The 25982-nt window shown below is 37.3% G+C and overlaps 1 protein-coding gene and 1 long non-coding RNA gene across 2 annotated transcripts in view; one reads left to right on the top strand and one right to left on the bottom strand.

Annotated features, from left to right (window-relative positions):
- Positions 1-5907, bottom strand: part of LOC126973303 (uncharacterized) — a 30025-nt gene extending 24118 nt beyond the window's left edge. Inside the window, exon 1 of the long non-coding RNA XR_007731330.1 lies at positions 5717-5907. This is a non-coding gene — a long non-coding RNA (uncharacterized LOC126973303). The remainder of the gene's footprint in view (positions 1-5716) is intronic.
- The window catches only part of LOC126973246 (phenoloxidase-activating factor 2-like), a 40339-nt gene that overhangs the window by 9878 nt on the left and 4479 nt on the right, over positions 1-25982 (top strand). Inside the window, exons 4-9 of the mRNA XM_050820448.1 lie at positions 1218-1306; positions 2184-2304; positions 5886-6006; positions 8105-8210; positions 15740-15927; positions 19086-19247. Of these exons, the coding sequence (XP_050676405.1) occupies positions 1218-1306; positions 2184-2304; positions 5886-6006; positions 8105-8210; positions 15740-15927; positions 19086-19247 (787 nt within the window). The remainder of the gene's footprint in view (positions 1-1217; positions 1307-2183; positions 2305-5885; positions 6007-8104; positions 8211-15739; positions 15928-19085; positions 19248-25982) is intronic.

The raw sequence follows: 25982 nt of genomic DNA on the forward strand, positions 1-25982 counted from the left end.
TTAATTCTAGTAGGCTTCATAAGATACATAATAGTTTTAAGGGTATATGTATACACTTTTATAATAAAATCCAAGCCACTGTTCAGGCATTGTCTATATATAAATTTAAATGTTTTATTAAAGAATGGCTGTGTCGTAAATCCTACTACTCCATAGCTAAATATCTAAGTGATCGGACAGCCTGGGACTTGATTATGTTTATTTTATAGCCATAGCAACGACAGTACAATATTGTATATTTTATTTAAAAGAGTACAAAAAAAGAATACCGGGAGAGTTTCTTGCGCCGCTTTATTACATCGTTCATTCCTTAAAGGCCGGCAACGCTCCTGTGATTCCTCTGGTGTTGCAAGAGATTGTGGGCGGCGGTGATCACTTAACAACAGGTGACCCGTACGCTCGTTTGTCGTACATAGGGTCATAAACCGAACAATAACACACACGTGTATAATAGAATTATCTCTACAAAGGTAAGTTAGTACCTAACTGCAAATTATATGAGAGTAAACTGAGTATTTTTAATTTATTCGCGTGATACTGTTATTTTTGTGACAACAAAGAGGTTATATGCCGCTGAAAATCCATTTACTTTTTTGGAATAAATATTTAATGTGACCCTAATTAAGACGAAAAAAAATTGATTATACCAAATTTTTTATAATTCACAATAATTTGTTATATGAAATTATGCATTTCATCACTAAAAATTATAATTTTGGTGTAGGCTGTACGTAATCAACCTTTAACATTTGGCGCGTGCAAAAAAAAAATATACTTTGTTTTGTATCGCATTTGTTGTTGTGTGGTATAAATATGTGTACTCGTATTCAAAGAGTGCGTATGAAACTCGTGAGCAACTTACTCACTAGACATTCGGCTTATTTACGATTACTGCAACTTTACCAGTGGGAGGCTCCTTTGCACAGGAAGCTGGCTAGATTATGGGTACCACAACGGCACCTATTTCTACCGTGAAGCAGTAATGTGTAAACATTACTGTGTTTTGGTCTGAAGGGCGCCGTAGCTAGTGAAATTACTGGGCAAATGAGACTTAACATCTTATGTCTCAAGGTGGACGAGCGCAATTGTAGTGCCGCTCAGAATTTTTGGGTTTTTCATAAACCTGAGCGGCACTGCATTGGGCGTACCAATTACCATCAGCTGAAATAAAAAAAACCCATATTGAGTATTAAACAAGAACTGCATTATTGTTAAAGGAAGTCGCGATGCCCCAGCGCTGAGGTGTGTTGCAGGACGTCAGATATTAGTGACCGTAACTCTGGACCTCGGACCAACAAACAAGAAGGTAAGTATTGCTGTTGGACTTAGTAGAAAGGTTTTAGTCTCCATATTCTAGAAGGCTTTGTACTGATATTAAAGGAAGCTGTTTATTAACCTAACAAAGAAATAAAACTTTATTTTAATTTAATTATATTTATTTGTTAGTAAGTACAAAATGTTGTATTTGAAGCAGATGTTTGAAGTGACGTCCTTATTGTGTGATACAATAACATTTCTACTAATAAATGTATGGGAGGTTTAAATATCAAAATATTGGATACTTCTCCTTTGATTTTCAAAAACTTATTAACGTCATTTACTGATTAGGTAACGTACATTCGATGTCAGATTAAATTTTATTGATATCTGTTATAGTTACGCATTAATCATCTGGTAACTCTTAACAATAACAACCTGTTTATTCGAATTGGTGCCTTTTTTTGAAGTTCAAACGTTCAAACCCTGTTCAGAATTGTGGCATCTTGTATATGTGTAGTGGCTCCCGGTGTAACCAGGACTATACTCGTGCATGCAGGTGGGTGGAGGTCCACCTTTTAAATCTAGGTTAATTGTAATTCGCGTTACACATAACGAAGTAGACAGTGCCTTGAAATATAAATGTTTTAAACTTTAATAGTGTGAATTTTCTTTTTGTTAAGTTATATTAAAATAGAAGACAATATGTGTACTCAACTTATCATTTAAAATATTATGTTTTTGTTTATTGTGTTTCGGTATCAAAAAAAGAACCTTTAATCGTGTTTCAGCAGATGACAGCATGGTAAGAAATAAAAGGAGATAAAAAATTACCAACTTTCTGCGTAATGTAGGCCTTTTACCTTATATTATACAAAAAAACATGGGAGTTTACGTTAAAATTCATAGGACTTAATTGTTTGCAGATATTCCCGTCACAGGATGTGGATGGGACAATCCTGAAATCAATTTATCAAAAGGGACGAGCAAGCATAACAGTTTAGACGCTGACATTGGTGATTTTCGTTTCATGGTTGCAGTAATGAGGTTTGTTGTAATATTATAAAAGTTAAATAACGTTAATATCATAACTTCTTCATGAATCTTTGTCCATATTTATCGCTTAATCTGGAGTTTAAACACGAATATTCATTATACGCCGATGATATGAAACTATATAGAATAAACCAAACAAAGGACGATGCTATCTTACTTCAACAAGACTTAGACCGAATTCAAGAATGGTGTGATATAAATAAAATGATTATAAATGTTTCCAAGTGCCATCACATATCATTTACCAGGAAACGGTCCTCACTTCAAACAACTTATAGTTTAAATAATGTAAATTTAAGAAAAGGAGAAGAGGTTAGAGATTTGGGTGTGATTTTAGATTGTAAACTGAACTTCATTCCACATTACAATATAATAATTTCTAAAGCTGCTCAGATATACGGCTTTATATGGCGAGTGACAAAAGATTTTAAGAGCACCAAACCTAAAATTATTTTATATAATGCAGTAGTGCGGAGCATTCTGGAATTTGGCAGCATAATATGGAATCTATACTATTCAGTAGGTATATAGTGACCGAATCGAGAGTATACATCGTACGTTTACTCGACATCTGTGTAAAAACAATAAAAACATAAGCAATAGAAGTGATTATGATAGCAGGTTACATTTCTTCATCAACAAAAATTAGCAGCACGTAGGCGTATGCTTGACGTTACATATCAGTACAAATTTGTAAACAATAAAATAGATTCTGTAGACATATTAAATTGTATAACGTTTCAAGTACCTCAACGTACTACTCGAAATAAAACAAAATTTTTCTATTTACCGGTAACGAGAACTAATATTGGACGGAATCCACCTTGCTATTTGTTCCTACAGGATTTGTTCCTCATACAACTCCATAATTTTAAATGATGCTGATTTAGATCTCTTCAACGACAATTTAGCGGATTTCAAACGAAAAATAATTGCGATTGCCTGATATTGTCATAAGATTTTCTTGTATATATTGATAAATTGTTAATTTCAATCATATTTTGTAAATAGTTTAATTTAATTTACTAGTATTTTGTTTGAATTTATAAGTCTTCTTTTGCCTATTGTAAATATCTATTATGAAATGCTGTGAATGCCTTTAAGTAATAGATATACTAGACTATATAGAATCTTAATATTATGTAAGTAAATTTCATGTATATCTATTGTTGGTGTTCCAATAAATAAATAAACATCACAGTAGGCAGGTGAGGTGCCCATGAAGCTTGCAACGTTACCTCTCTGTATGGCCAAACTTATTCTCTGACAGACCTTTGTACGCACCTACGTAAAAGACCTTCGGTCACCTGTCAAATCTGTTAGGCTATGATGCTATGAGTTTTTGTGCCGATTAAGCCCAAAGACACATCGTCTCCACTCCAAAGGGAGCAAAATATGTTTTTCGTAGATTCGGCCGCTGCTTATGCCGCCTTAAAAGTAATACTGTCAAATGTTTGTACTACAACTGACACGCTATATATGATGGTGGTAGACCATGTGTGTATCCTTTCTTTTGTGTTAGTAGCTGTAGTCACTCTCGTAAGCTTGTTGTCCTCTTCGATAAAAACATTACTCAAAGTATACTCAAGTTCATCATAATTGATTGTATCTTTTGGTATTAATATCAATAGCTATTCCAACATATTGCTTCAACTGTAGCTCGTGTGAGAAACCTCTTCATTATATATATTTACAAAGCTCAGAGTCGCAGCTGATTTTAGCTGTTTAATAACTGTCTACTTGCGCTTGTCCAGTCTGTTCTGTTATTGCCTTACGGTCTGGGTTGGTGCCCTTACAACAGTCATAAAGGATCGAACGTGCGCAAAGAGCAGTCTTGAAAGAGCGGGCAAGAAAACCGAACCGATATCCAACCACCGATCTATATACTGCCAGGTCCTCTCAGTGAGGCAGCTACTTATCCTTCGAACTACTCTCCACAGACACTCCGAAATTACCTTTGATCCTAGAAGCTGTATCACATGATGCTCGAATACGGTTTGTAACACTTCTTCACGTGGAACCTAAAAGTGTACTAAATTTATGTTGTCATTTTACTGATTAGGAAACATACACTCGATATCAGTTTTTATATCTGTAACAGTTACAGAATATTCACCTGGTCACACTTAACGAATACACCCTGTATACATATCATCAACACACATCATTCACCCAACACTAAACACATCACACATATTCCAAATCACCTGTACTATTTTTTTTATATCAATTACTTAGTTTACTACTTATATCTTTGTGCATCGAACAACATTATTTTCTGTATCCGGAGAAGGTCGTTGTTGCTGCGCTGCAGTGTATACTCTTGCAACTATCATCAAATTATTATTTTTACTTGTTAGTATTAGTTTTGTCAATTTGTACCAAATAAAATTGTTATTTAAAAAACCTTAAATTCTATTATTAACAGTTAAAAACTTTCATTGTAATAATATACATAATATATAAACTAATGTGTTTATTTTTGACATTAAAACTATTACTCTCCTAAAAGATGCTTATATGTTTTTGAGTTTAGCCTTATTATTCCAGTCATGAAATCCTAAATTCTGCAGCACTGTAAAATCGCTCTCACACCTCACAGCAAATCTATTTTACCATATTCAAATTTTTCAAATTCAATTTCAAAAACTACCACCCATTCCAAAATGAATGCAGAACAAACTCAGAGGGCTTTTTTTTTCATCGAAAAATATGTTTACAAAGTAATATTGTACAATTAAACTTATTATTGAATAGCCCGAGGGCGGTCATTCCATTAACATTAAAGTAACCTTTACCACACAAACGTTATTAACAATTCTTTTGAATAACGTAATAATTTTGTTTTGAACATTTCCTGGGATCCTGTTGTAAAAGTTTATGTCTGTTCCTTTAGTTAACATTATGGTCATGACAGTTTCTAGCAAATTCACTTATATGCCTATGAATATACATTACATTATCAAGACTATATTGAGAAGCAACAGTCAAGATGTTAATTTCTTTGAATTTTGCTCTCAATGATTCTTTAGGACCTAGGTTATAAATAGCGCGAATAGCCCTCTCTGCAGCACAAATATTGTATTAATATCGGCAGCGTTGCTCCATAGCATATAGGACATAACACTATGGAAAAAATAAAGTCGCGCCGTATCTATGTCAGTTAATTGTCTAATCTTTTTAACCGCGTATGCTGCAGAACTAAGTCTGTTCGCCAATCCTTCAATATTTGTGCCCCATTGTAATTTGGAATCTAGAATTATGCCAAGAAATATAGTAAATTCCACCGGTTCTATCACCTCTCCGTTTAACAAAACACATATTATATCCACACCACCTCTATATTTTCTTTCTCAAACTATTATTAAATTACGTAATTTACAGTCAAATTTAATATACTTACCGCTAGTTGCAGAAAGAATACTTAAAGTTGATGTTTCATTAAATATAATACCGTCACTTTCTTTTTCATTTTGAAAGTCAAAGATAGCATGTGAAATGTTAACTTAAAGGATGCTTTCTGTAACAAGTGGTTAAATGTAAAACTATCTTATAATGTTATATATTTACAGGCGGACTAGGGCTACTAAAACATTGCGGTCCCGTCGCAATTTAATCTGTGGTGGAGCGCTGATTCACCCTTCGGTCGTGGTCACTGTTGAGCACAGAATGACAAACATGACAGCAAACCAGGTAGACAGAGTGTTTTATGATTTATGTTATTACTTTATGTGCCGCGTTCGTAAGAGCATTACTCACAACTATTTCGGTAGTTGCAATAAAACCAACAAACTTTGATTGATATTGGATTTCATTGTGTTAAATAAAATCTTTCGTCGTTTCTAAGTTAGTTTGTCTCTCCTGCTTAGGTGTAAAGAGTTTATTTCTCAAAAAGAACAAAAGTTCACCTACATGAGAACAATTATTCTAAACACAAACACAAACAAAAAAATATCCAAACAAAAGAAAAAATAAATTTTATAGGTACGGTATAATAAATTCAAAACACGCTATGTTCTAAGGTAACAATTTATCTATTATGTTTGACAGTGCTTTTTTAGTGCTTGGTGTCACAAACCGTAAACATTGTTTTCTTAATTGTTTAAAAGAATGTTATTCGTCTGAAACTAGCGTACTACTTGTTACACTTTACCTTGTCATCAGTATCTTAAAACAGAAGAGAAGTATCATCACCAAATAACAGAGTGAGTAATGATCTGGCCAAAGTAGTGTGTTCGTTTGCTAATAATAACTTGTTATTAAATTCAAATAAAGCTAAGCGTATTAAATTTTCATTACCAATAATTGTCAAACAGGCCTGTAAAATTATTAAAATTAACGAAGAAAGAATACAATGTGTTGACTCAACAGTATTTTTAGGAATAACTTTAGATTCTCGTCGGCAATGGAATCCTCATATTACTTATCAGGAAGAATTTGCTCGCCGTTTTTTGCTGTTAAAAATGAGATTTCTGTCTTGTTTTTAATGAAAATAAGGGAGGAGACGAGCAGTGCGTTCAGCTAGTGGTAATTGATACGCCCTGTCCATTACAATTCTGTTCCGCTCAGAATTCTTGAAAAACCCAAAAATTCTGAGCGGCACTACAATTGCGCTCGTCACCTTGAGACATAAGATATTAAGTCTCATTTGCCCAGTAATTTCACCAGCTACGGCGCTCTTCAGACCGAAACACATTAATGTTTACACATTACTGCTTCACGGCAGAAATAGGCCGTTGTGGTACCCATAATCGAGCCGGCATCCTGTGCAAAAGAGCCTCCCTCTGGTTATATTTGGTGCGTAATGTTAAAACCAGGACTAAACTTAAACTTGTTACTCGTTCAAGTCGAGATAGTCATCTTTTGTTGTGGGATGTACATAGTTTTACAGCATGATTACAGAAAATGTTCAAAACAAATGCTAAAAAACGTTAGTGTTTGTGTCTGATGTTGAGACAGCAAGGCTTGTATATTTCAGTTTACGAGTATGTCAAATGGTATGTTACTGTGGAGATTAGCAGCTGATATTCAGTATATTTATTTATTACAAAACAGAGCCGTACGCGCCATTTACACTAGGCCACTCAGAAACATTTGCGAAAAAATGTTTTAATATAGGTATGAAACCTTGTGTGTATCATCTCTGACGCACGACTGGAATTTACTCCTCAAGAACGGTTGTCTTTGAACAGGTACTAAACAAAATCAAGTCCATTGGAGTCGGTTACAAGCAAACCTACAGCAGAAGCTAATAAAAGCGTATTAATTAAAAAATTATGGTGGCTATCCGTATCACTGCAATACAACTTATATAGGGTCCGAGCGTCTAGACTGTCACGCCAACTGAAAAGTGAAAGGTGCGCGAGAAATGATGCGCACCAAAAACGTTACTATTCTATTTGATGAGTAGGTTTTAATCTCCATATTTTTCTCATACCGGGCGCCTTATATGACAATCGATTCTTAAGGAGTAAACTCCAATAAACTCCAAAAAGGGATTAATAACGAGTAAAAATACCATCTTTCGGATTTCAAATATCCCTCCTTTTTGAGAGTTGAATTGAATTATCGTGTCTCATTAATTAAAAATGGATCATCGTCGGGAACATTTTCATGCGATGTTTTTTTATGATTTGTGTATGATGAATCCTGGTTTAAACAAGGGACTTCCTGGAGTGGCTAAAGTCACCTGATTTAGCACCGTGTCCTTTTATTCCCTAAAATAACGAGTCAACTGAAAAATTGCAGTATATAAAATAAATAAAATTAAAAAGAGTTATGTACATTTTAGTTAAAATGCCGTGCCGGAGAGTACAATTTAGAAGATGGTAATGAAGAAAACCCTCACCAAGAGCAGAACGTGAAGAAAATCTCTCATCATGAGGAGTACTTTAGACGTGAGTTTATAACTGATATGAGAGTCGGTGTTACCACATTGGAAGTCAATTTATAGGGCCCGAAACGACACTATATTAAGTTGTATTACGTAGATAAATCCACATATTTCAGAGCTTCATCAATCACACACAAACTAATAGAGAAGTATTCCTAAAGAAACGTATCGTACGCGTCACCTGATGTTAAGTGATCACCGCCACTCACCTTTTCTTGCAACACCAAAGGAAACACAGGAGCGTTGCCGGCCTTTTCGAAAGTTGTACTTTTTTAAGGATACCCATGTCGTATCATAGCTCATTTCACAGCTTGGTTGTAAGTGGAAGAAAGTTCCTTGAAAACCGCACCGTGGAGAAATGCCAGACATCCGACAGATGGTGCGTAGTATCCTATTAGTACGCTGTTGGTATGAAAAGGGCGTACGGAACCCTGGAGGTAGATAAGCGGCGGGTTATCAACTGCGTACCGTGACGCGCGCGCCACTTATATCCTAGTCAAACGTATATATTTTTATTTCTCTGTTTATTTGAACGGAGTTTTCTCTATGTGTGACAAAAGTGACTCACAAAGTACCGTAAATAGTACCTTTGTAGGCAAAGTAAATAGGTAATTCTTCTGTCATCGTGTTAGTTGTAATGCAGCTTTGGATTTGTCAGATTGGTCCTTTTAGTAAAAGCTGAGTATCTTGTAAACTTATATATGTGTTATGAATCCTACGCAGGCACGAACTGAGTACGACATTAAATGAATCGTATGGCGGGCGACTAAAGCAGCTCTTTCTTTAAATGGTATAACTACTGTTTATTCTGTGGCTGCGAGCAGGCTGCGGCATCCGCTTATAATAATAATAATAATAATAATAATAATAATAATAATTATAATAATAATAACAACAACAACAACAACAACAACAACAACAATAATAATAATAATAATAATAATAATAATAATAATAATAATAATAATAATAATAATAATAATAATAATAATAATAATAATAATAATAATAGCACCCCCCAGGGGACCACCTTGCCGTGGTGGGGGGGCTTAAGGAAAGCTTGAACAAATTGTCATTAACTTCTTGACCAAACCCTATCTCGTTAAGGTAGAAGGCACAAATACTTTACAAAGTCACCAACACCTAGACACACCTTTCCGACCAACGGTCCCAACAACCCATTCAATATGGAGACACCCTCGATGAAAAAACGTAAAATTGGACCGCTTCCCGGGGGCGATCGCCGGGGCACACCTGGAGCTGGCGCTGGGTGTCTCAGCATGCGAACCGTCAGCGGTGAGGAGCTGAACAGGCGGGCTCCCACCGGATCATCCGAAAATACTACAGCCGAAAATGACAGACTGACTGACAGGACTACTCCAACGGAACCTTATAGTCCATGTACCATCTCATATACACCATCCATTCCCTCCTCACCCCTTTCAAGCAGAAATTCACCAACACCGACCTTGGATGCTGCGCGGGAGGCAAATGCCTTTTTACTCGCGTCCACCAAAGCCGGTAAACCGAGAGTGCGCATGAAATGGAGTAAAGAAATGAACCTATTCATTATGCGCACCTATTACTACATCACGAAATTAGAGACCGACCTAACCACCTACAGAAAACAGTTGCATGAACTCTTCTTACAAAAATATCCGGACTTAAACGTTACAGAACAAAGAATTGCGGATCAAAGAAGAGTAATAGTAAAAAACAAACTCTTAAATCAGGAAACTTTAAATCAAATTAAAGAAGAAATAAAGTCACAACTAGAAATAGAAAATGAAAATCAATTCCATATTAACATTAGTGAACCAACAAACGATGTAATTCCATGTTCTTCCACTCAAACAATACCAAACACATAGCACAATCAATCATTAAATACATTCACACATAATACTCAATCATTACAAACATTCTCATATATCACTCAGACATCACATAATATGTCTACACAGACTGAATTTGTTACTATAATGATGGAAAACGACATTGATACGGTATTAGACCATAACCCAGGTACGAACACTGAAATATAAGAAATTTGTTATAAATTCAAAACAGCACTAACACAATATTCAGGAATGGACCCACTAGTCCGTCCAAAATTGCCTAAACTTAGATACAATTCTCACCTATTTCAACTAGTCAATATGTTTACTAGTTGAAGTATATATGTTTACTAGTAGCGATATCCTGTCCCGATTTATTTCCGACGACACAAAACTAACTGACATACATACATATGATAGTGTATTGCGTAGCCTTAGTTATCTCTGAAGAACTTAACTATAAGGTCACAGAATATATTAGAAGCACAAGGCCCAAAGACTGTAATAAACCACCATGGCAAATAAGGTTAGAAAACGACATAGAAAAACTCAGAGCAGACTGTGGGCGACTCACCCAGTACATCAATAACAATAGATCCCGTAAAATCATTAAGCATGTTAAAGCAATATTTAAAACAGGAAACACACACACTAAACATGAAAATAGCAACATTAAACCGGAAGAATTTTTAGACACTTTAAAACAAAAATTAGCACTCAAAGTTCATAGACTTAAAAGATACAAAAAGGCACAGGAAAGGAAAAATGATAACACAATGTTTAGCACTAACGAAAAGAATTTCTACAGAAACTTACACAAACTAAAAACAGATACAGTAAACAATCCTAATGTGCCCACACAAGAACAACTGGAAACGTTTTGGTCAGGCATCTGGGAACAACAAGTACATCACAATGATAAAGCTGATTGGATTATAGAAGAAGAAAATAAATGGAATGCAATTGAAGAAATGGATTTCACAGAAATAACTGAGACAGACATAAATAACATTACAGCCAGATTGCATAACTGGAAATCACCAGGGATAGACAAAATTCATAACTTTTGGTATAAAAAATTATTTTCTTTACATAAAATCATGGCCAAAAATATTACAGATATCATTATTGGTAAACAGAAAATTCCAGATTTCATTGCTACTGGAATAACCTATATGCTTCCAAAATTACAGATATCTCCACTCCCTTCACAATATAGACCAATCACATGCCTACCAACTATATATAAAATATTAACATCAGGCATAACAACAAAAATCAATAAACATGTTGAACATTATAATATAATAGCGGAAGAACAAAAAGGATGCAGGCGAGGCCACATGGGATGTAAGGAACAGTTAATAATTGATGCTACTCTCTATTCACAAACATGCGACTTCAAAAAATAGAAACCTACATTGCACATATATAGACTATAAGAAAGCATTCGATAGTATCCCACATTCTTGGTTGATTAAAATATTACAAATATATAAAATAAACCCAAAAATAATAAACTTTTTACACGATATTATGTCTAGATGGAAAACCACACTTTATTTGAATACAAATCAAAACACCATCACAACTAGAGAAATAGCCATTAGAAAGGGTATCTATCAAGGCGATTCCTTGAGTCCTCTGTGGTTTTGCCTCGCCTTAAACCCCCTGTCACATTTGCTGCGTGATTGTCGTGCAGGATATCGCCTCAAACACGATATACAAGAAACAATAGTCTCTCATCTCATATATATGGATGATATTAAGTTATATGGAAAAACAGAAATGGAAATGAAAAAATTAATAGATACTACAGCACAATTTAGCAAAGATATTAATATGGAATTTGGTTTGGATAAATGTAGAACACTTCACATAAAACGAGGCAAGATACGGCCGGGCGATTATGCAGTTAATGATATCGATATAATTAGAGCCATGGAACAAACCGAACTATATAAATACTTAGGATATAAACAACTTAGAGGATTAGATCACACAGAAATCAAAAACACTTTAACAATAGAATTTAAAAAACGAATTAATGCTCTTTGTAAAACTCAATTAACAAGCAAACACCTTATTAAGTCCCTAAATACATATGCTATCCCAATTCTAACATACTCATTTGGTATCATAAAATGGACAAAAACAGACATAGAACAAATAGAGCGGACGATTCGCACCACACTAACTAAGCACAATAATCTACACCCAAAATCTGCAATAGAAAGACTTACTATCAAAAGAGAATATGGAGGAAGGGGCCTCATTGATTTGAATCATCTCTGTCAAAAACAAGTCGGCAATTTAAAAGATTTTTTTCACTTAAAATCACAGACCAGCGAAATTCATAAAGCCATTGTTAAAAATGATATTAACTTTACTCCACTTAATTTACACGAAGACATAAGCTCTCAAAACACTCGAAGAAACGATCCCCAAATACAAAAACTTGACAGCTGGAAGCGAAAAGTGTTACATGGCCGCCATCCTCACGACCTAGAACAATCCCACAAAAACACCGCCGCCTCAAACAAATGGCTTAAAATAGGAAACCTATTCCCAGAAACCGAAGGATTTATACCAAGTTGTCAACACCAAAAACTACAGAAAATTCATAATCAAAGACCCCTCAATATCAAACGATAAATGCCGCAAATGCCACGTTCAACCAGAAACCATCCAACATATTACCGGAGGATGTACAACACTCACACAAACAGATTACACGCATAGACTTAACCAAGTAGTCAATATCATTCACCAAAAGTTAGCACTCAAACACAAACTCATACAAAACACAAACACACCTTATTACAAATATAAACCACAAACAGTTTTAGAAAACGATACATATAAACTTTATTTTGATCGCGCGATACTTACAGACAGAACCATTCACTACAATAGACCAGATATAACGCTCAAAGATAAATTAAATGAAATAACCTACCTGATAGACATTGCTGTTCCAAACACTCATAACTTACAAAAAACAATTTCTGAAAAAATCAACAAATATACTGAACTGAAGGATGAAGTGGCTAGAATCTGGAACCAAAAAAAAAGTATACGTAATTCCAATAGTCCTTTCCACCACAGGGGTTATCCCAAAGGCTGAGAAAAATTATAATAATAATAATAATAATAATAATAATAATCAATAATAATAATAATAATAATAATAATAATAATAATAATAATAATAATAATAATAATAATAATAATAATAATAATAATAATAATAATAATAATAATAATAATAATAATAATAATAATAATAATAATAATAATAATAATAATAATAATAATAATAATAATAATAATAATAATAATAATAATAATAATAATAATAATAATAATAATAATAATAATAATAATAATAATAATAATAATAATAATAATAATAATAATAATAATAATAATAATAATAATAATAATAATAATAATAATAATAATAATAATAATAATAATAATAATAATAATAATAATAATAATAATAATAATAATAATAATAATAATAATAATAATAATAATAATAATAATAATAATAATAATAATAATAATAATAATAATAATAATAACAATAATAATAATAATAATAATAATAATAATAATAATAATAATAATAATAATAATAATAATAATAATAATAATAATAATAATAATAATAATAATAATAATAATAATAATAATAATAATAATAATAATAATAATAATAATAATAATAATAATAATAATAATAATAATAATAATAATAATAATAATAATAATAATAATAATAATAATAATAATAATAATAATAATAATAATAATAATAATAATAATAATAATAATAATAATAATAATAATAATAATAATAATAATAATAATAATAATAATAATAATAATAATAATAATAATAATAATAATAATAATAATAATAATAATAATAATAATAATAATAATAATAATAATAATAATAATAATAATAATAATAATAATAATAATAATAATAATAATAATAATAATAATAATAATAATAATAATAATAATAATAATAATAATAATAATAATAATAATAATAATAATAATAATAATAATAATAATAATAATAATAATAATAATAATAATAATAATAATAATAATAATAATAATAATAATAATAATAATAATAATAATAATAATAATAATAATAATAATAATAATAATAATAATAATAATAATAATAATAATAATAATAATAATAATAATAATAATAATAATAATAATAATAATAATAATAATAATAATAATAATAATAATAATAATAATAATAATAATAATAATAATAATAATAATAATAATAATAATAATAATAATAATAATAATAATAATAATAATAATAATAATAATAATAATAATAATAATAATAATAATAATAATAATAATAATAATAATAATAATAATAATAATAATAATAATAATAATAATAATAATAATAATAATAATAATAATGTGAGGCGCGGGTCCGATCACTTCCGGCGGTCGGTGACGTCCGCGATACTTGCGGAACACGACCCCCTTTGGCCACAGCTTCACGTCCAGGAAGGTCGATATATATTCTGTCGGGACGCGAACACCAAAAGAGTTAAAGTCTACTGCGTGACGCATCACCAACTTTTAGATCCCCAACCGGAACCTTGTCGTGTCCACCAAGCACTGAACAATGTCGGAGGCCTTGGTGGTATAGTGACAGCGAGAGACGTAGATATACGTCGCTGGGACTACGGGACGCAGGAGCTGGTTCTGACCTTAGGTGCTGTGCCATATTAATTATGACTAGGAGGCCTCTTCTTCTTCCGCTCCACCTGAATGAAGCCATCCTTGTAAGTCAGACCCTTCGACACAGTTCTACAAGCGGGTTCGTTGCGGGCGTGCCCGCTTCCATTTTCTGGGTAGCTGGCGGATGTCAGCAGCATAGTCACGTCGAGGTGTTGACGTAACGACAGCAGGCGACACCTCCGAGAGGGGAGGAGGAGAGGGACGGGCGGCAAGTACATTACCGCTTACACATGAGGGGACAGCGGCCGGTTTCGAGTTAAATTTCGCTGATTCAAAACTAGCTGGCGAAGCAATGCATGCCCCACGTCGTGTCCCTGATGGTCTTCTGAGATGCCTCTAATTTCAACACCACTTGTGCCAGGCCTGCCTTGAGGATTGTGATGTCCTTCAGCAACCTGGTGACGTCGACATTGTCGAAGGTGACGGGTGATAACTTGTTCAAGTTCCTTGCCATGAAAGATGGCACGTCGTCAGGATCAGAAACTTTCAGGAGATTTATCATATCCTGAAGACTTCTCTCTCCCCTTTCATCCCTCCTGCGGTCATCTGGTCTGTTGTCAAAACACCTCTTACGGGAGCGCCTTGGCGTCTTGGCTTAGATCACTTGCAGCCCCTCTAACACTATGGTCACGCCTTACCGTCGACCGCCCTTACTGCACAATTATGGCATTAATAATCGCTTATATTTTCTTCGAGAAGTGTTGTGGTCACACGAATACTGCCGCTAGAGCTATTGTTAACCGCCCTATGTCACATTGATTAGCATTACTAAATTACTGCCAAACATCGTGTCTACGCCTAGGTAATGCTTTAATAACAGCCACAACGATTGCTATATCACGGTATTGTGGCCGTGTAGAGACACTTCATCTATTGCATGTTCCAGCGTCATTGTACAACGACGTGGCACTGCTGTTCCTCGAGTCACCGTTCCAGCTGGCACCAAACGTGGGCGTGGCATGTCTGGGGAAGGTTCTCCCGGATCCAGGAACTAGATGCTTCTCCATGGGCTGGGGGAAATATAACCAAAAACGATCCAAAGAAAAAGATCAGAGAGCTGTTATACTAAAGAAGGTAGTTTTTTTTTTAACTATCACACATATAAAATAAATTGTTTACTCATAGAAATATATTTAAAAAGGTATAACAAATGACACAGACGCGTAGAGTAGGTCGCTTCACAAGAGTCTTACAGACCACAAGCAAGTAAGTAGTGATTTAGTATTAATTGGAACGGCAAACGTAAACCTACGCATAAATCTTTATATATGCCGTATTGTTTGTTCCTTAGGGAGGACATCTCCTGTCGCCGTTTCGGCAATTTTGAGGGTAGGGACCTGTGCACTCTCTGGCTCCGTGTAGATTTTGAGGACCGCGTCCGCATCTATGCGGTCTACAGGTCCCATAGTGGTAACGCAGAAACGGATCATCTCATGGGCTGCGTTCAAGCGGCAATTGAGGACGTACTTGCACAGATCCCCTCCGCTGAAATTGTAGTCTTGGGTGATTTCAACGTGCACAATGCCGAATGGCTTGGGTCACGTACCACAGACTACGCAGGGCGAATTTTTTCACTACAAGTCAGCAGATTGGGATAGGATGCGTTCCTTTTTAGCATCCTACCCTTGGGGCAAGGTTTGTTTCCCTTGGGATGATCCTAGTGTCTGCACATTTGCAGAAGCCGATGTGAGACATCAGGGCATGGATATTTTTATACCAAGCTCTATAGTTCCGACGGCAGATCACAGCCTTGGTTCGATGCGTCAGTTAAAGCAGCATCTGACTGCAAAAATCAGGCGTATCGAACTTGGGCTGCGGCGCTGGGCTCAAATGATCCAAACTGCAAAGTTCTAAAGAGGAAATATAACCGTGCTCCAGATTTTTAAGCAGGAAATCATCCTTGCGAAATCGAAGCACGTAGTCAAAATCGGCAAGCATCTTTCCAGTTACCCGACTGGAACACGCAAGTTCTGGTCTCTGTCGAAATCTGCTCTTGATAACTTCAACCAGCTATCCCTGTTTCAGCTGCACATCAAGAATGATACCCTGGCCCATACGGCAATGGGAAAGCCTTTTTTTGTGCGCTCTTTTTGCCTCCAACTCGACTCTTGACCAATCCAACCAACCATCAGGCGGTTTCAAAGCTCTATGCCTGAAGTATAACAGTTCAGATAAAAGACTGTTCAGCGAGCTCTGTTTTCGTTGGGCGTAAAGAAGTCGAGCGGCTGGGATGGCATTTATTCCATCGTGCTTAGAACGTGTGCCGCCACCTTATTCCGACACTCATATTCAAAAGATCCAAAAAAAAGAGATATAGTTCTGACCTAGCAAACTACGGGCCTAAAGCAATTACCTCCCTGCTCTCAGAAATCATAGAGAGCATAATTAACCGCCAGCTGTTGGTATACCTAGAGGGTCACCAGTTGATCAACGACCGCTTACGCGTACGGCTTCCGCCATGGTAGGTCGGCGGGTGATCTTCTGGTAAACCTAACATAGATGGGAAGCGGCTATCGAAAGAAAGGGAGAAGGCCTGGCAGTAAGCCTGGATATAGCGAAGGTATGATAGATTGTTGATTGTTGAAAGTATTATAGGATTGATCGTGTATGGCACAAGGCGCTGCTCTCAAAACTTCCACCATTCGGGCTTCCTGAGAGTTTATACACATACAGAGTGAACCTTCAGCTTCGTCACTGAAATGAAATAAAATATAAAATGTTTATTTTGAAACGTATAGTACACATAAATATACAAATAACTTTAAAAAAACTTATGAAGGATACAAACAATAATCAAACAAAATGTGGAACATTAATACTACATATACGTTACAAAAATGATCCCAACTCAGCATCTTTGTGGTTTGGTCTTCCGTTGGGGCATTTGGTAACGTCACGCTAAATATATAATTTTAAATAAAACAAAAGTTATTTTAGCTAGTTATTTAACGTAACGAGAAATTAATGCTTAACTAAGAATTTAGAAACTTAAATGTACAATTTTAAGTTTGTACTTGTATGATGTATATATACTCAGTAGGCGCAATGATGACTGTTTGTTGCATCTTATGTAAACTGTCAAATTATAATTTATGTCAAAAAATGCAAATGTTTTTCTAATACCTACGTATTGAACTAACACTAGCACTGGGCACAGCATACAGGTCGTTTTCGACGCCTTTTGCTCAAACCCGAAGCCCGTGAACGCTGGAGTGCCCCAAGGCTGTGTGCTATCTCCCAGTGTTTCAATCGAGGTGTCTCATTTAACCCTAGAAGACTTAATTTTGCGCGTTTACTAAAAAAAACACATTGTATCACCGCTCTCCGACAATACCTTCCTTTCGTCTAGTATCGGAATACGTGGTCTTGAAATCTCGAGCGATTGACAATTCCGAGGTCACCTGGATTGCAAAGCAAAATTGGCTTCAAAGAAGCTGGGCATCATAAATAGAGCACGGCAATTAATCTTCAAGCCGGTTCACATTCTAGCGCTCTACAAAGCGCAGGTCTGGCCACTGTAGTATTTCTGTCTGAACTATTGAACTTCTTGACATGTGGAAATACAAGTAAAAGCGATCCTCATACGATTCAAGTTCACGGCAAAGGTATGATATTCACTATGTGTTTCTCTTCTTTCATTTATATCATGGACCCATTTTCTTTTTGCACACGCAGAAGTATTCTGCCACAATACTAGTAATATTGCTTCTTCCTCGTCAGATGAACTACTAGGTCCATATACCCAATCTTCGTGAGACATCGTGCACAACAGCGTCAAAAACAGTAATATGGCTGCTGCAGCCGGGCACGGGGCCTGCGTTGCGTTCTCAGCTCGATTGCGTAAGCGTAAGCGTAGACGTATGCGTAACCCGGTGTGACATTGGGTTACGCCGTAACTACGCGGGTGACTACGACGTTGTTACGTCGTAGTCACGCATACGCATCCGGTCTGACCCAGCCTTTAACCGCGTGCAACGCAGAGCTGATTCAACTATGGGGTTCCATTGCTCTACGAAAGGCTTGATTACCTGGGATGACGTAGAGACGTAGCTTCATTGTGTGTCTTCTACAGCATCTATCACGGGGAGTGTTCCGAAGAGATGATTGACCGATTGATTGAGTGTAACAACTAAATAAATCCATTAGTAGATACGTGTTCCCTTTAAATTTTCTTCACATCATCGTTCTTGTGGAACCCATCACTTTTACAACACAATATTATCGTGTTGCAGATAAGTTTGCCTCTCGTGAGCAAAGAGGACTGCGAGACGGCCTTACAGAACGAATACTTTGGTAAATACTTCCGGCTGCACGAGTCACTGATGTGCGCTGGGGGGGAGGCTGGTGACACCTGCGCAGAAGACGGTGGCTCTCCTCTTGTCTGCGTCTCGAAGGTAATAAACAACTTACTCCAACTCATAATATAATTTTATTATATTTATTTATTAAGAAACAGACATTCTTACAAATTAATTACTTAATGGAATACCAGATACTTATGTTTAAGAGTGACGAGCGCAATTGTGATGCCACTCACAATTTTTTAATCAAGAATACAAAAGAATCAATAAAAATTGGCGAACACAATAGTTTGAATCCCTTTCAGTAACTTTCGGTGTGCCCCAAGGATCTATCCTAGGGCCGCTGCTTACCCCAACTTATATCAACGAAATCGCTAATTAGGATTACATGGTCATTTAAATTTCAGAACTTACATCAATGACACACACACTATATTATATTACACACACTATCTATCCAGCGCAATGGAATCTTAATGTCTTTAAATCCGGTAACAGCCAAGTCTACTTACAATTAATCGTTACAACGACTTCTTTTATTATCTTCAGTACGTAAAACAAAGTCAATCTTATTCATCCAAACTAAATATATAACATATTTAAACGCAGCACGAGACGGGCCAGCTTATTGATGATACCCACGACTAGAACAAATTATTAATTTGTTATTATAATTATGAGTTTATTTCCGAGGGCACACAACTTTTTAACAGTCTTTCGTCATTTCATAAAAGATTGAGTGTATAAGACATTTAAATAAATAGTCTGACGTTTGGAGCTGCTGTCATTAGTTGCCGCGCAATTTTATTCGTAAATTAGTGAAAAAAGTGTAACCCCGGACATAAAAAGTGGAAATATTAGTGTAATATAATTTTACCTAGGACATATTACACCAGTGTGTAATAGTCTATTTATTACATAAAAACCCGAAATAGTTCTACAACCAGTGGATTTTTTTTTCTGCTTAACCACATTGCAATCCTCATTCAATAAAAAAAATTTAAGCATCTTTGTGCTACTATTGCCATCTAGTACACCCATAGCAAATTAAAAAAAATATATAATTGTCAAAGTGCAACAACTGTGGAAGGTTTTTCGCAGAGGGTCAGATGGTAAAGTGTAAAAAATGTTCAGTGCTATTCCATAAGACATGTTATCCGGATGCTCGAAATAATAACAAGTGGAGTTGCAAGGATTGTAACATGAGCATTAAAACTAAGGAAGCTTGCAGTGAGGTGAATACTCCTAGCTCCCAGCCAGAGGACACCAGTAGTCCCAGGTCAGGCGATCCACATTCACTCGCGGAGGAATTGAAGCATTTGCGGTCTGAGATTTCAATTTTTCGACTCGAAATGTCTAAATATACGTCAGCTGTGGAAAAAACTTACCAATAGAATAAACAGTATCGAGGAACGAATAAACCGACTTGAGACAAAATTTTGTGCTGACCAGGATCAGCTGAAACAATGTTCAGAGGTCAACGAGACTATTGACAGCTTAAAAAAACAACTAAATGACTCGGAACAAGGTAAGTTGCTGAACGATGTCGAGATCTCAGGTCTCCAGGATAATAATGGGGAGAATCATTTACACGTTGTCACTTACACTCGCTCAAAAGATAGGGTTTAGTCTCGAGGAACGTGATATAGTGAATGCATAAAGGCTCGGTGCACGCATCATTGCTGTGGAATCCCGGGGATCCGGCTCCGAAGCAACCCGACAGCCGCGCTCCGTCGTGGTGCGACTGACATGCCGATACCTGCGCGATGAGTTCCTGCACGCGGTGCTCGTCCGGCGTGGAGTGGATACCACGGGAATGGGCTTAGGGGGAGAACCGCACCTGACTCGCGTAAATCTTAAATTGTTTTACCTGGCGAGAGAGGAACTTGCACGACAGAGAAATTGGCGCTTTGTGTGGGACCCGGGATGGGATAATATATGCCCGGCGAAATCAGAAATCCTCTGTTCATGTTATTCGTTCTGAACAGGACATCAGTAAGGTTTTAGGCAAAGAGTAAGTTTAGTACTCTATAAAAGTAATTTATTTTTATTACATAATTTAAATTATATTGTTTTCTCTATTATAAACAGTTGTCGATCACATTATATTGGAATTTCGAGGGCTACAAAAACATTAATCACAGCAAATAATAATTATTATTCTAAAGCACTTCTCTCTTTCCTATTAACGCTGAGTCTGAATGATAACGGCAATAATTATAATATTGTCTGGAACTTTATGTACTATATTTTAGTTAAGTTTATTGTAACTTTAATTTGTTATTATTATATAGAGAATCTGTGTGGCATGGTTTTGCAGTTGTATTACAACTACTTTGAATTTTAAAAGTGGTTGTGATGTTATTTTGTTATATGTATGTATAAATATTTTAAAACAATTATGGTTATATAAAATGAATAATTATCTAGATATTATATTAACAAATTTTTATTTATTTTATTCTCTTACACATATAAACGTTGTTTCACTTGGTCACATATATATTATTTCAAAATATCACTATTTATTTATTTATTTAGAAATACCAACATTTGTTTACATCAATGTAAACAAATGCTTGCGTTATATATTTATAATATAGACTAAATATAATGTGTTTAATGTAACAAACAATTACAGGTATCTACCACATGCTTTAATAATTTTCACAAAGTAAATATTAGTTTAAGAGGAAAAAAAATATACGCTAACAAGTAATAATGGTTAAATGATTTGGTTTTAAATTATTATTATTTAAGATTATTATATAAATATTATAAAACTAAAAAACATAATTATTATTACTATGTTCAATCATAAAAAAAAAGTCTGTACGGGAAGACCGCTGCCGGTAGTTGATTCCACAAAGTGGCTGTGAGAGGCAAGAAATTTCGGACAAAACGCGCGATTGTGGATTGCCAGACGTCTACGTGATGTGGATGGTACTTTGCACGTAATGTCCGGTGGTGGAATTCGGCCGCTGGAATCAACCCGAACAGCTCCTCTGAGCACTCCTCGTGATAAATGCGGTAGAAGATGCAGAGAGAACCCACATCTCTACGCAATGCTAAAGAATCAAGCCGATCGGAGATGACTTGAGCGTCGATGATTCGAGTCGCTCTTCGTTTTATGCGGTCAAATGGAAGAAGCTGGTACTGGGGAGCACCCGCCCAGAGGTGAGAACAGTACTCCATGTGAGGCCGAATTTGCGCCTTATAAAGTTGCAGGCGGTGGCTTTTAGGGAAGTACTGTCTCGCCTTACTGAGTACAGCAAGCCTTTTTGAGGCCAGTTTGGCCTTCTCTTCCAAGTGACCACAGAACTGAACGTCGCTCGATATATCGACGCCGAGTAAGCCAATACAGGCTGTGGCAGTTAAAGGAGTGTTCTCGAATCGAGGGGATACGACAAAGGGAGACTTTTTAGTGGTGAACGCACAAACTTGTGTCTTCTTGGGGTTGAATTGGACTAAATTTTGTCGGCCCCATTCCGAGACTGCAAAGCATAGTCTCGATTTCAGACACAAGTTTGTTCCGATTCTCGGCGACGCTATCCCGGGACATGTTGGCACGGCCGGTGTAGGAAGCATACCCTGTGCTGTCGTCTGCATAACAATGAATATTGCTGATTTGCAGCATATCATTGATATGCAGAAGAAACAGCGTAGGGGATAGCACGCAGCCTTGCGGGACACCAGCGTTTATGGGTTTTAAGTTGGAGCATGCACCGTTAATAACAACCTTGATGCTCCGATCAGCCAAAATGCTAGTGACCCATTTGCACAACTTCTCGGGAAGCCCATAGGATGGCAGTTTCGCTATAAGCGCTTTATGCCACACCCGATCGAAGGCCTTCGCTATGTCCAAACACACCGCCAACGCCTCTCCCTTCGACTCAACAGCTTACGCCCATTTATGGGTGAGGTATGCAAGAAGATCACCAGCTGAGCGACCCTGACGGAAACCGTACTGGCAGTCGCTGATCAGCTGAAGCCCCTCTAGGTATCCCAAGAGCTGGCGGTTGATGATAGACTCCATTACTTTGGAGAAAATGGAGGTAATGGCAATGGGGCGATAGTTGGACGGATCTGAGCGTACACCTTTCTTAGGGATCGGGTGCACTAAAGCCGCCTTCCATAATTTTGGGACTACGCCTGATGTGTAGGAGAGCCTGAAAAGACGGGTTAGGACCGGCTCCAGTTCCGAAGCACATGTCCGCAGCACTATCGGGGGAATGCCATCGGGCCCGCTCGATTTGTGAATGTCCAAGGTGAGAAGCGCCTTAAGCACGGCGCCATGCCGGATTTTTACCTCCGGCATGTATGACTCGCACCGCGGAATATGCGGTGGTGGTGCACCTTGGTCATCCAAGTAGGAGTTGGACGCGAAAAGAGAACCCAGGAGATCAGCTTTCTCTTTCGCGTCATGGGCCAGCGAGTCATCATCCCTGTGCAGTGGCGGAATGGCTGGCTGGCAGAAGTTTCCTTGGAGAGCCTTGGCGAGCGACCAGAACGCACGAGTTCCCGAGGGAAGGCGTGCAAGTCTCTCGCCAATTCTGCCAATGTGCTTTGTCTTCGCGTCAGCAATAACTCTTTTGAAGGACCTGGAGGCATGATTGAAGTGTTTTTTAGTTCGCTGGAATTCACATCCTTAGATACCACCGCATTGACCCAAACCTGATAGCACTCTTTCTTTCGGCGAGAGGCCATTTTGCAGGAGCGGTCAAACCATGGTTGGGACCTGCCACCGATGGGCACAGAGGAGGATGGATGAAGAGTACCATACCTTGCAGTACCACATCAGCAACAGCGTCAGCAGCGGCATCTGGATCTCCCAGCGAAAAACAGATCTGCCTCCACGGGTAGGATGCAATAAAGCACCGCATCTTGTCCCACTATGCTATGCTGACCTATAGTGCCACACGCGGCGACAGCCTAAGAATCGGGGCCGTGTTAGGCGCGTGATCGGCACGGTGCTCTGGATCAGGCAGTGGTCCGACAATCCCAAAGGAGGGTCAACGGAAACTAGGTAGCCGCCCGGATGTGAGGTCAACAGAAGGTCCAACAGTGAAGGTGTATGATCTTGCACATCTGGGAATCGCGTTGGCGCAATAACCAGTTGCGTCAGACCATATGCTAAGGCGAAGTCGTGGACAGATCTCCCTGCATGATCGGTAGTACGTGAGCCTAGCCAGTCGGTGTGGTGGGCGTTAAAATCGCCAAGAAACACGATCTCTGCAGTGGGGATCTGCTCCAACACGGAATCTGTAGCCATTTGGATATGTTCGAGAAGCCGGTCAGTCTCTGCTTTACCGCTATGGGACCTATACAGGCATGCGTAGATTCGCGGATGGTCATCGCAGTCTACACGCAGCCAGATGATGGATAGGTCCTGTCCTTCAGGAAAGCTCAGGCGTCGAGAACAGACATCCTCCCTGACGTAAACGCACACCAGCCCGTGGTATAAAGGAGTGTTCTAAATTATACCCCGGGTATGAAAGGTAAGATGAATCAGCCAGGGAGGATATCTGTGTCTCGGTTAAAAAGAGCAGGGCGAAGCCCCCTGATGTTGCAAAAGTCCACAGTGAGTGTGGAGGAGGGTGGTTTGAGCCTCCTGCTCTGCTTGCCCCGAGTCAGCGCAGATTTGCCCCCTCCAGAATACGCGGGGCAGCCTGGGCAACCACTATTAGGTACAGGCCCTAATTGTGGACGCCCAGGGACGGATTCTCCAGGGCTGCATAGCCTGGTACCGTCCTGGAGTAGTCTATTTTTAATCCGTGCTGCCATTTGTTTTTGGGAGGGGGGGTGTAGGTCTCCGGATACCCCACTCACCAAACGAAACACAGCGGCATAGCCGCTATTTCACGCCGGTTTCGAGTGGGGGAGTGGTATTTCTCCGGGCGTGCCGGCCCAATTCGGTTGTGTCCGTGAGGATCCAACATGGCACTACCACTCCTTAAAATTGGTCTGCTAAATCCCGGTTCATTTGGAATCAGACATGACGAATTTGTAGCAGCAATGCAACGTCATACTGTTGATTAGATGGCTATAAGAGAGACGTGGCTGCACCAGGGACAAGAGGGTCGCGCACCCATTGTCCCTGAATACAAACTACGACATATTCCGCGCCCAACCAGAGTGCGCTCTCGACGCGGTGGCGTTGGATTCTACATGAGACAAGGCCTATCTGTACGTGTCTTATCACACCCAATTACACCAAGCGTTGAACAGGTGTGACTTTAACTTTTTATCCGTGGCAGAGTTTTGGTTGTAGGCATCACGTATCGTCCTCCTTGGGTGGATGTCGATACATTTTTGATACTGTTACAGAGTCAATGGGCGCGTTTGTCTGGTGTGAAAACATTGTCTTACTTGGGGATTTTAATATTAACTTTTTAATTTTTAACTATTAATTTTTTAATTCGAATCTTATTAATTACAAAAAACTTAAACATTTCACTTCTCAAACAGAAACACTTATAGATTTAATATGCACACATGTTCCCGTATCATCTGTTACATTGGATCATGTTGAAAGTCTGAGTAGCTATGCATTGAATGATTTGCAATTTGCTCAGTTCTTCGAAAGTGTTTACAGTTGCGAAAAGCCACTTTTGGACGCAGGATCGGCGGTTTACTACGGGGCTAGCAGCGCGCGCGTCCACTTAGAAGAGCTTACTGTGGCGGCAGTGAGTGAAGCTCTGGTGCGCCTCAAACCAAAGCGTTCCGCAGGCCCGGATGGCATACCAGCATTCTTGTTTAAGGATTGTAGTAGGGTACTAGCTGAGCCTCTTCAATACATTTTTAACACATGCGTGAAATATAGTACAT

This window comes from Leptidea sinapis, chromosome 29 (genome assembly GCF_905404315.1).
Source record: "Leptidea sinapis chromosome 29, ilLepSina1.1, whole genome shotgun sequence".
NCBI lineage: Eukaryota > Metazoa > Arthropoda > Insecta > Lepidoptera > Pieridae > Leptidea > Leptidea sinapis.